Source organism: Vipera ursinii (genome assembly GCF_947247035.1).
Source record: "Vipera ursinii genome assembly, chromosome: 13".
NCBI lineage: Eukaryota > Metazoa > Chordata > Lepidosauria > Squamata > Viperidae > Vipera > Vipera ursinii.
The window spans coordinates 11152358-11163270 of NC_139526.1; the positions used below are offsets into that span (position 1 = coordinate 11152358).

At 45.5% G+C, this 10913-nt stretch overlaps 1 protein-coding gene across 7 annotated transcripts in view; it reads left to right on the plus strand.

Annotated features, from left to right (window-relative positions):
* Window positions 1–10913, plus strand: part of CAPN15 (calpain 15) — a 108171-nt gene that overhangs the window by 33972 nt on the left and 63286 nt on the right. For 3 of the 7 annotated variants that reach the window (XM_083372749.1, XM_083372748.1, XM_083372750.1), the window contains one exon: window positions 1816–2113. The exons of 3 other annotated variants lie outside the window; for them this stretch is intronic. In XM_083372749.1, the coding sequence (XP_083228875.1) occupies window positions 1938–2113 (176 nt within the window). In that variant the 5' untranslated portion in view covers window positions 1816–1937. Of the gene's footprint in view, window positions 1–1815; window positions 2114–10913 lie in introns of those variants that run through there. One more of the 7 variants, XM_083372754.1, reaches the window with a different exon arrangement.

Here is a 10913-nt window from a genome sequence, read left to right on the forward strand (position 1 = left end):
GTCCTCGGAGGAGAGGCTGAGTTTTGCCTTCTATATCAAGTAGCGGGGAGGGGGAGAAAAACTGGGCTGGCAAAACATTAAATTAATGCCTCTTCAGCCTTTCTCCTTCAGAGCAAATTTGCACGACAGGGAGAGGGGAGGCAGCCTGGCTGAGGTGAAAGTTCAAAAATATTTTTGATTTAAGACACTGGGTTTTTTTGAGTTGGTTTTTTTTAATAACGTCGTCCGTGCCATCATTAAATCTGTGGGTTTTTTCCTTTTTTTCCTCCAAGTTTCGTGCCTTGGATGCGCATCAGTGCCTTGGTGTGAACCGTCGCAGCCCAAGGCTGGGAGTATTTGCTAATTTTATTTATTTATTTATTTATTTATTTAATTGGATTTATATACCGCCCTTTCCCGCAGGACTCAGGGCGGTTTACAGGGTATTTAAAACAGGAAATACAAAAGTTAAAAACAATAATTTTGTGGGATCTGCTTCAGCATGCTACTTGGGGCTAAAAATAAGAATTGGACAACTTGTGTTTTAGACTTGGAAACTCCGAAAGTGGCCGTACAGTAGTAGTGTGTTGAGCGAAACAGGCCAGGCCAGTAACCTGCTTGATTTCTTTGATCGAAGGATTTGATAGGGACTTAAGTTTTACGAAAATACAGGTAGTCCTCAACGTACGACCACAACTGAGCCCCAAATTTATGTTGTTCAGTGAGAAATCTGTTAAGTGAGTTTTGCCCCATTTTACGACTTGTCTCGCCACATTTGTGAAGCGAATCGCTGCGGTTGTTAAGTTAGCCGCACGGTGGTTAAGTGAATCTGGCTTCCCCTGTTGACTTGGCTTGTCAAAAGGGGATCACGTGACACCGGGGAAATCACGTGATGCCGGGACTCTGCAAGCGTCATAAATATGAACCATCTGAATGTAAGTCACAGGACCACGGGGATGCTGCAACGGTCATAAGTGTGAAAAATAGCCATAAGCCACTCTCTTCAGTGCCGTTGTGACTTCAGATGGTCAACTGAATGAACTGTTGTAAGTCGAGGACTACCTGTAGAGATTCCCAAAGGATTCTGAAAGGGGTTCCAGCAAGATTTTCCCAGTCCAATGTGTTCTGCTTAACCCGTTCTTCCCAACAGTATGAATTTTAAGGGAGCCATCCCTCACTCTCTGCCATTAACCATCTTCTGATTCAGCTTCTCCCTTTCCCAAGAAACGACACAGCTCCCTAAAGCTTAATTGAAAACCCCATGACCCCCACACACACCCCTTCTCACATGTTGACGTTCATGACGAGGTGGGTTTCCATCCCCCTCCTTCCCTCCCTCCCTCCCAGTTCTCACATTCGAGTCTGAATTGCTTTGCACGAAGCCAACATTGGTTTTGACCAGGAGTCTTTAAGCTCGGCCCTTTGAGGACTCGTGGACTTCAACTCCCAGAACTCCTCAGCCAGGCACACTGGCTGAAGAATTCTGGGAGTTGAAGTCCACGAGTCCTCAAAGGACTTCAACTCCCAGAACTCCTCAGCCAGGCACACTGGCTGAAGAATTCTGGGAGTTGAAGTCCACGAGTCGCAAACGGGCCGAGTTTGAAGACAAACCCCCTCTCCCCCCCCCCCCCCGGTTTTGATGATCATGGAGGCCATCTCTATTTTTTTGTTTTTATTTTGACAGACTCTTAGAAAAATGTCACTTCATGGGTTGGAAAGAAAATCATACCTCTCTTTCTTTCTCTTTCTCTCTTTCTCTTCTCTCCCTCTCCTCTCCTCTTTTTTGTTTGTTTGTTTGTTTCCTCCCTATGTGTGTCTTTTCTGTTTTTCAATCAGCACCAGCTTCCTTTTCTCCACTCCACGCTACAGAGTCTTCATCCTTTCAGCCCGACAGCTCATGCTACTCCCTGGGACCTAACCTAGAGTAAATCTTGGCCCAGCCAGGGTTGGGGGGAGCCATGGGCAGCTCAGCCTCTTCACTGGCCGCCGAGACGGAGTCCGACCACGGCTTTGCTGGCCAAACCTATCCTGGGCACCTGGCAGCAAGCTGGTATAGGAGTAACCATGCTGGCCCCGTTTGGGACAGCGCCCTTATAACACGGCAACATCCGCACGTAAATCTCCGGGCACGAAGGTAAGAAAGCTGGGGAAGGAGATTGGTCTTGTCTCAGCTCGGTTGAAAGCCCTGGGATTGTGGGGTTGTGGGGTGTGTGTGTGTGTGTGGAATTCCAACTGCAGCCCCGTCAGAGGCCATGGGAAAACTGCCAGCCCAGCTGCACAACCCAGCTGGGTGCATCTTGCAACGGGTTCTGTGTTTGTGTGCATGATAGTTAACGCTGGCTGCTTATGGCATGAGACGTCGGGTTGGGGTGCCGTTGATCAAGGTGCCGGTTTTGCAGACGTCAGCACAGGTGGTCCTTGACGTACAGTCATTCGTGTAGCTACAGGAAGTCCTCGACTTACAACAGTTCATTTAGTGACCGAAGTTGCGACGGCGCTGCAAAAATGTCACTTAGGACCGTTTTTCCCACTTACGGCTGTTGCAGCATTCCCCACCGTCCCGCGATCGAAATTCGGATGCTGGGCAGCTGGTTCATATTTATGACGTTTGCAGAGTCCCAGGGGCCTCGCGGTCCCCTTTTGGGACCTTCTGACAAGCAAAGTCAATGGTGGATGCCGGATTATTCGCTTAACAACTGTGTTTCTAACTTAATAACCGCAGTTATTCACTGTGGCAAGAAAGGTCGTAAAACGGGGCAGAGCTGACTTAACGCCTCACTTAGCAAAACATCAATTTTGGGCAAAAATTGTCATAAGTTGAGGACCACCTGTACCGTTCAAAGTTACAGTGGGGTTGAAAAAGTGACTTGGTTTAACTTAACCTCCATGGCCAAATGGTCGCAAAAGTGGACAAGACCCGTTTCATAACCACCTCGCTTAGCAGTGGAAATTCTGTTCCCAATTGTGGTCGTAAGTTGAGGACCACCTGTATCCCCTTTTCGGGTGCTTCTTCTGGATGGACTCCGAGGCATATTCTAGGGTCGCAAACGTGAGAATTCAGTTCCTGAACATGTCTCCCTCTGCTTCTTTGTTAGAGCGGCTTCCTATTTAGGACAGTAAAACTATTTTCTGTAAAAGCGGCTTTGGGGTCATGTATTTCAGATCTTGTAGGGACGTGGTGGCTCAGTGGGTTAGGGCGCTGAGCTTGTCGATCAGAAGGTCGGCAGTTTGGCGGGTCGAATCCCGAGTGCCGCATAACAGAGTGAGCGCCTGTTACTCGTCCCACCTTCTGCCAACCTAGCAGTTTGAAAGCACGTAAAAATGCAAGTAGAAAAATAGGGACCACTCTGGTGGGAAGGTAACAGCGTTCCGTGCGCCTTTGGCGTCTAGTCATGCCGGCCACATGACCATGGAGACGTCCTCGGACAAGCGCTGGCTCTTCGGCTTTGAAACGGAGATGAGCACCGGCCCCTAGAGTTGGAAACGACTAGCACGCATGTGTGGGGGAACCTTTACCTATTTCAGGTCAAGAAACAGTCTCCCAAGTCACCAATGCCCCAATGACCAGCAAACTTTGGGTCATACCAGCTTGGTATAAATATCTATGAAGATTCTCCATCATCCAGGTCCTGGTTGTCCCCAAAGTGCTTTTTCAAGAAGCAACTGGACTTTCTGGTTTTTCTTCGAAGACATTTCGCTTCTCATCCATGAAGCTTCTTCAGCTCTGAAGAGCTGGAGAAGCTTCTTGGATGAGAAGAGAAACATCTTCAAAGAAAAACCAGAAAGAGCTGAAGAAGCTTCTTGGATGAGAAGCTTCTTCAGCTTCAAAGAAAAAACAAACAAACAGAAAGTCTGGTTGCCTCTTGAAAAAAACGCCTTTGGGACAGACTGGTGTAAATGCTGCTTGTCTTTGCTTTCAGACTGTGTCTTTCGACCATGACTCAATTTTATAAAGCTTATTCAGACGGCAAGATAAACCTTGCCCGTGGCTTAGCTGTCACCAAACCCAGGAGTTACTTTTCCCAAGAGGCACCAATGTCAGTCAAGCTATGGATGGGTAGTTCTGAGGTCACCCTCTTATCTGCACGTGACGTCCTAGTTTCTTCTAGCTGGGATAAGCAACATAGGGAGTCACGGCTAGTTTAACCTCTTCTCTGGATTTATTCCAAGCAGAAAAATCACAATGTTACGTTCCAACTCTAAACAAACCACGAATGGGTAACGTGTAGGTAGCTTCCCTTTTCGGCAGGAGAAGATCTTCCCTTTGTTGTCTTCGCCAGTAAGCCATAAAGCAAGCTTGCTATCGATCTCTTTATGCTGCTTTTACTAATTGAAGCAGTTTAATTAAATTCATTGGTTTGATGAAAAACCTGCATAGAAAAGGTTGCATCAGGTTTAAGCAGAGCCGTACCTGTCGGAATAATTTCTGTGCATAATTCATATAAATTAATTGGCCAAATCACACCTCTTTGTTTTCAGCCCAAGCCCCCCTGTATCCATAATCTAAGGTTAAATATTGAGACAGAGAGGGAAAAAATGAATGACTATTAAAGTGTTATCTTCAGCTCGGCTGATTCTATAGATACAGACCTATTTCATGCTGCTTGAAAGTGTGTTTCTGCTCTTCGGCATTAACAAAATAAGAGGCTAAAATCTGAGCTTAGTTAAAGTCCTCCTTCAAGAAAGTTTATCAACATTGGTCTCTGCAAATCTTCTTATTGGTGGCCTTTTGCCCTTGCAGAATCAGCAGGACACTGTTTCTCACCTTCAGTTTATCTTGAGTTCCCATTTTCTAAATTATTTGCCTTAAACTTTTATCTCTTAGCTGGAGAATACATTTTCTGGGTCCAGATTTACCCACTGGGGTGACACAGAAGGTGCCTAGTAACTCTTAATATCTAGAGCAGGACTGTCCAAGCTTGGCGTCTTTCAGACCTGTGGACTTCGACTCCCAGAATTCCCTAGCTAGCCTCTTAATTTAGAGCAGGGGTGTCCCAACCTTGGCGTCTTTCAGACCTGTGGACTTTGACTCCCAGAATTCCCTAGCTAGCCTCTTAATTTAGAGCAGGGGTGTCCCAACCTTGGCGTCTTTCAGACCTGTGGACTTTGACTCCCAGAATTCCCTAGCTAGCCTCTTAATTTAGAGCAGGGGTGTCCCAACCTTGGCGTCTTTCAGACCTGTGGACTTCGACTCCCAGAATTCCCTGGCTAGCCTCTTAATTTAGAGCAGGGGTGTCCCAACCTTGGCGTCTTTCAGACCTGTGGACTTCGACTCCCAGAATTCCCTGGCTAGCCTCTTAATTTAGAGCAGGGGTGTCCCAACCTTGGTGTCTTTCAGACCTGTGGACTTCGACTCCCAGAATTCCCTAGCTAGCCTCTTAATTTAGAGCAGGGGTATCCCAACCTTGGCGTCTTTCAGACCTGTGGACTTCGACTCCCAGAATTCCCTGGCTAGCCTCTTAATTTAGAGCAGTGGTGTCCCAACCTTGGCGTCTTTCAGACCTGTGGACTTCGACTCCCAGAATTCCCTAGCCAGCCTCTTACTTTAGAGCAGGGGTGTCCCAACCTTGGCGTCTTTCAGACCTGTGGACTTGGACTCTCAGAATTCCCCAGCCAGCATGGGAATTCTGGGAGCTGAAGTCCAAAAGTCTGAAAGCCGCCAAGCTTGGATGTCCCTGATCTAGAGGGGCTGATTTCACAGCCCCTATAGCAGCCTGCCTGGCTGAGGGATTCTGGGAGTTGAAGTCCACAAGTCATAAAAGGGCCAAGTTTGAAGACCCCTCCTGCCCTATAGCCATCAAGCCAAATTCATGAAGATCCTAATACAAGAATACTGTAGTCCACAAAACCCATTTCCTCTCAGTTTCCCGATTCTGTTCCTCTGCCACAGGGGTTTTCAAACTTGGCCCTTTTATGACTTGTGGACTTCAACTCCCAGAATTCATCAGTCATACACACTGGCTGAGGAATTCTGGGAGCTGAAGTCCATAAATCATAAAAGGGCCAAGTTTGAAGACCCCTTCTCTGCCATGAAGCTTACTAGTGGGAACAGCTGGCTATAAAATACATGCCCCCTCAGTTTTCTTAGCAGCAATTAAAATCTGCCTTCATCTGGAAGGGGTTAAGAGGGACGACAGTCTTCCTGTAACCTTTTCCCATGCTGGCTCAGGAATTCTGGGAGTTGAAGTCCATGAGTCATAAAAGAGCCGAGGTTGCCTACCCCTGGTCTAGGTGAAGAGGGGAAAATAAACTTTTGAATAGCTCTTTTTCAGGAGAGAACATGGCTTCTGAGCCAGATCCCCTAAATCGTAAATGGAAAAATGTGTGCGGGAAGATTAGTTCTCTGTGCACCACATAGTAGTTTTTCTTTCATCTAACAATTTCCAGTGTCTAGTTTTGGGGCTTAAAAGCCTGGACTAGCATTGTGCGATACCATAGTTAAAGACTGCCGGCGGATAACACCCAGGGATAGGGCCTTCTCAGTGGGGGCGGCTGCCCTCTGGAACCAGCTGCCCGTGGAGCTGAGGACTGCCCCCGACCTTCGTTCATTTCGCTGGGACCTGAAGACCTGGCTCTTTGAGCTCTTTGGCCCAGGCTGAGAGTTTTTAATTGGGGTTTTATATTTTTTCAGGGATTAAATTTAATTCTTTTTAATTCTTTTTAATTTTTGTATCAATGTTTTAAGTACCCTGTAAACCGCCCTGAGTCCTTCAGGAAAGGGCGGTATACAAATCTAAAAAAATAAAATAAAATAAATAGTATTGAGTTCAGACACCTACCCTGATTGACTTTGTGAATAGCAACAGCATTGCCACAGGTGGAGCAGTTAATCTATTTATTTATTTTTCTAATGCTAAGGTTTCTGGACACTGAAAGCAGAAGGAAAAAGTATTTGCTCACGGAGGTAGTCCTCGACTTACGACTGCAATTGAGCCCCAAACTTACGTTGCTAAATGAGACAATTGTTCAGTGAGTTTTGCCCCCAGTTTACGACTTTTCTCGCCACAGTGGTTCAATGAAGTTAGTTACACGGTTGTTAAGGGAATCTGGCTTCCCCATTGACTTTGCTTGTCAAAAGGTCATAAAAAGGGACACTACAACTGTCGTAACTATGGGTCAGTTGCCCGGTGTCTGATCACATGATCTCGGGGAATGCTGCAGTGGTTCTAAGTGTGAAAAATGGTCACAAGTCACTTTTTTCAGTGGCGTTGTAACTTTGAATGGCTACTAAATGAGCTGTCGTAAGTCAAAGACTACCTGTATTGCAAATGCTGTGTGGAGACGACCATTGAGGCAACATGGATTTTACATGGACCTCATCTAACCACAGTGGTGCTGAATATTGCAGGGAAATTGACTTGATTCTAGATTAGAACTTTACTGGATCTGCAATTTACACGTTTATCTGTTTGGTAATTGCTGTTCCTTTGATGTTGAAATAAAGAACCCAGGTGGTAATGGGGCCACAATGTTGAGCAACAAACATGGAAATTTAGACTTAAATTCTTGTGGGTGACCTTGGAACACTCATGGTTCTTTCTCTTTCTTTCTTTCTTTCTTTCTTTCTTTCTTTCTTTCTTTCTTTCTTTCTTTCTTTCTTTCTTTTTTCTTTCTCTCTCTCTCTCTCTTTCTTTCTTTCTTTCTTTCTTTCTTTCTTTCTTTCTTTTTTCTTTCTTTCTTTCTTTCTTTCTTTCTTTCTTTCTTTCTTTCTTTCTTTCTTTCTTTCTTCCTTCCTTCCTTCCTTCCTTCCTTCCTTCCTTCCTTCCTTCCTTCCTTCCTTCCTTCTTTCTTTCTTTCTTTCTTTCTTTCTTTCTTTCTTTCTTTCTTTCTTTCTTTCTTCCTTTCTTTCTTTCTTCTTTCAGATGCCTTACAAAACCAGCATCTAATGAGAATCTTGCTTTACAATACAATACAATACAATATTCTTTATTGGCCAAGTATGATTGGACACACAAGACGAATTTGTCCCCAGTGCATAAGGCTCTCACTGTACATACAGACAACAAACAACAAAGCGATATCATAAGACAGGGCATTTCAACCAGTGGTACGGGTACCACCTGTGGTACATTGGCACCTGGCAGGTGGTATGCAACCATCCTAGAAAAGTGGTAGCGGGGGGAGGGGAATGAGCTGAACCGGTGGCAGCACTGCACAAGCCTGAGCGAGAGACGGCTGGAGCTGCAGGGCTGTCAGGACTCAGCAAAAGCACCAGGATCAGCGCTTCTTCGGGGCGGTCAGGGCTCAGCGGAAGCAACAGGATCAGTGCCAGGCTCCAGCTGGAGCTCGGCGCTGATCCTGGTGCTTCTGCTGAGCCCAGAATAAGCGCCAATCAGCTGGAATGTTGCAGCATCTCCAGGGCCTTGTGATTTACATTCAGATGCTTGGCAACTGATTCATATTTATGACGGTCACAGTGTCCCAGGGTCATGTGAAGTGATCAAAACCTGCTGCAACCACCCAGCAGAGGGCGGGGAATAAAAACCAAACACCCCCCACCCCACCCCCGCTGCCAATCCTCAACAGAAATGCTCACAACAATGAAAACCTCGGATAGGAGGAAGAGCGCCGCCGGGCGGGCAGGTAGGCGTCTTGCTCGGCTGTGGCTTGGGGGGCATTTTTTTCAGTGCCATTGTAACTTTGAACAGTCACTAAACGAACTGTTGTAAGTCGAGGAGTACCTGTACTTCATCACTTTTTTCCTTTTTTGTTTTGGGTCATCAAGTTTTTGACACCTTGCTAGGCGACTGGTGGTACTCGGATGTTGCCATATCCTAAAAGTGGTACAGTGGCTGAAAAGGTTGAAAAGCCCTGTCATAAGATACCAATAACAGAAGGTAATAGGAAAGATGAGAAGCAAAACAGTACCGTAATACAGCCCTACTACACGGGTAAATATTTACAATATTTACAATTTGCAAACTGAATATAGGTAGTTACAGCAGATCACGTATTGAATGCTCAAAGTTACAAGAGCACTGATAACAGTGACTTTAGACCCATTTTACACACTCACAACCATTGCAGTTACCCCCGTTGTCACGTGACCACAATTCAGCCGCTTGGCAACCGACTCGTATTTATGACGGTTGCAGTGTCCTGGGATCACGTAATCCCCTTCTGTGACCTTCTGACAAGCAAAGTCAATAGGGAAGCCACATTCACTTAACAACCGTGTTACTAACTTCACAACTGCAGTGATTGACTGTTACCAGCCGGGGCAAGAAAGGTCATAAAGGTAAAAGGTAAAGGTTCCCCTGCACATGCGTGCTAGTCGTTTCTGACTCTAGGGGGCGGTGCTCATCTCCGTTTCAAAGCCGAAGAGCCAGCGCTTGTCTGAGGACGTCTCCGTGGTCATGTGGCCGGCATGACTAGACGCCAAAGGCGCACGGAACGCTGTTACCTTCCCACTGTAGTGGTCCCTATTTTTCTACTTGCATTTTTACGTGCTTTTGAACTGCTAGTTTGGCAGAAGCTGGGACGAGTAACAGGCGTTCGCTCTGTTACGCGGCACTAGGGATTCGACCCGCCAAACTGCCGATCTTCTGATCGACAAGCTCAGCGTCCTAACCCACTGAGCCACCGTGTCCCTTAAGAAAGGTCATAAAATGGGGCAAAACTCACTTCCCAAGTGTTTCGCTTAGCAACAGTAACATCAAGCTCCATTGTGGGCGTCAGTTGAGGACTACCTGCAATCTCCAATTATTAGACCGAGCGGAGACGAAATGCCTCAGCTGAGAAAGGTTTGAACTGGTGGGGTTAACTCTTGGGGTTAACATGTCACTCTTTCTTTGTACTTCACTGACTCTGAATGAAGCTAAGTGAGACTTTTTGTAAGGTCATTTTTCTGTCCTTCTGTTCTGAATATATTCATTTTTCACTGTTTGTTGCTGTCAGTTGCTTTGACTTTCCCCTCCATTTTTTCTTGGTTGCACAAAAGCAGGCTTCTGTAGATTTGTACATTCCTAATGGAGCTATTCAAGGTCTGTTATGCTTGCACAGTTGAGCCTCCACGCCAGAGAATTCTTCTGAAGCATAAGTCTTTATAACACATATTTTATTACAAAGCAGATTTTTTTGGGGGGGGGAATAGGGGAAAAAAACATGTCAGATGTACTGGAAAAATATAATCCAAATATATAGCTGGAGTGATTTTCAGGACAGTACAAGCCAAGAACAGTTTGGATTAAAAAGTGTAGAGAAAAACCAGAGGCTATCAAGAGAAAGAGCAGGGAGAGAATAATGCCTTTTAAGGTAGGCATGGAAAGATGAAAAATAAATAAGTGGAACTAAAGCATCTCTTCTAGCCACCGTGTAAGTGGTTTCTTTTTTTCAAAGTGGAATTAATCCCAAAGGGTCAACGTAAGAGCACCCCCCCCCCATCAAAACCAGCCAAAAAAAATCATAAAGTTGGAGCAGATATTTAAGTTCTCCGTAGGACTCTAGTTAGTGGTATGGAAAACACAGAAGGGATGAGATTTTTTAAAAAACCAGGCACGAGGTATTAACAGAATAACGAAGTTGGAAGGTGTTAAGGAAGTTGTTGTGCAGAGGTCTCCTTGTGCTACCAAAGAGTTGCACAGACAAGGAAGGGTACTGAGAGCAGTAAGAGTCACACAGTAAACACAAGAGTACACTGAGTTGTAAAAACAAAAAGTAGTTTACTTTTGAGGTGGTGTAAGAATAAAAATATGCACAGTCAAAAATAAACAGTCCAGGTCATACACAATAGCAACGGTCCAAGAAGTAATCTAAAATACAAAGTCTTCTTACCGGTCCAGAGGTCAATACACAGTTCAGGTTTACAACAGTAGTAAACCAACAGCAGAGCAAAAACAGTAACAGTAGAGAGCAGTGAATTCAGAGAGAGAGAGAGAGAGAAGCTACGTTACTAGCTCCCTCTTACGGCCATGAGAACACTTACACACCCATTG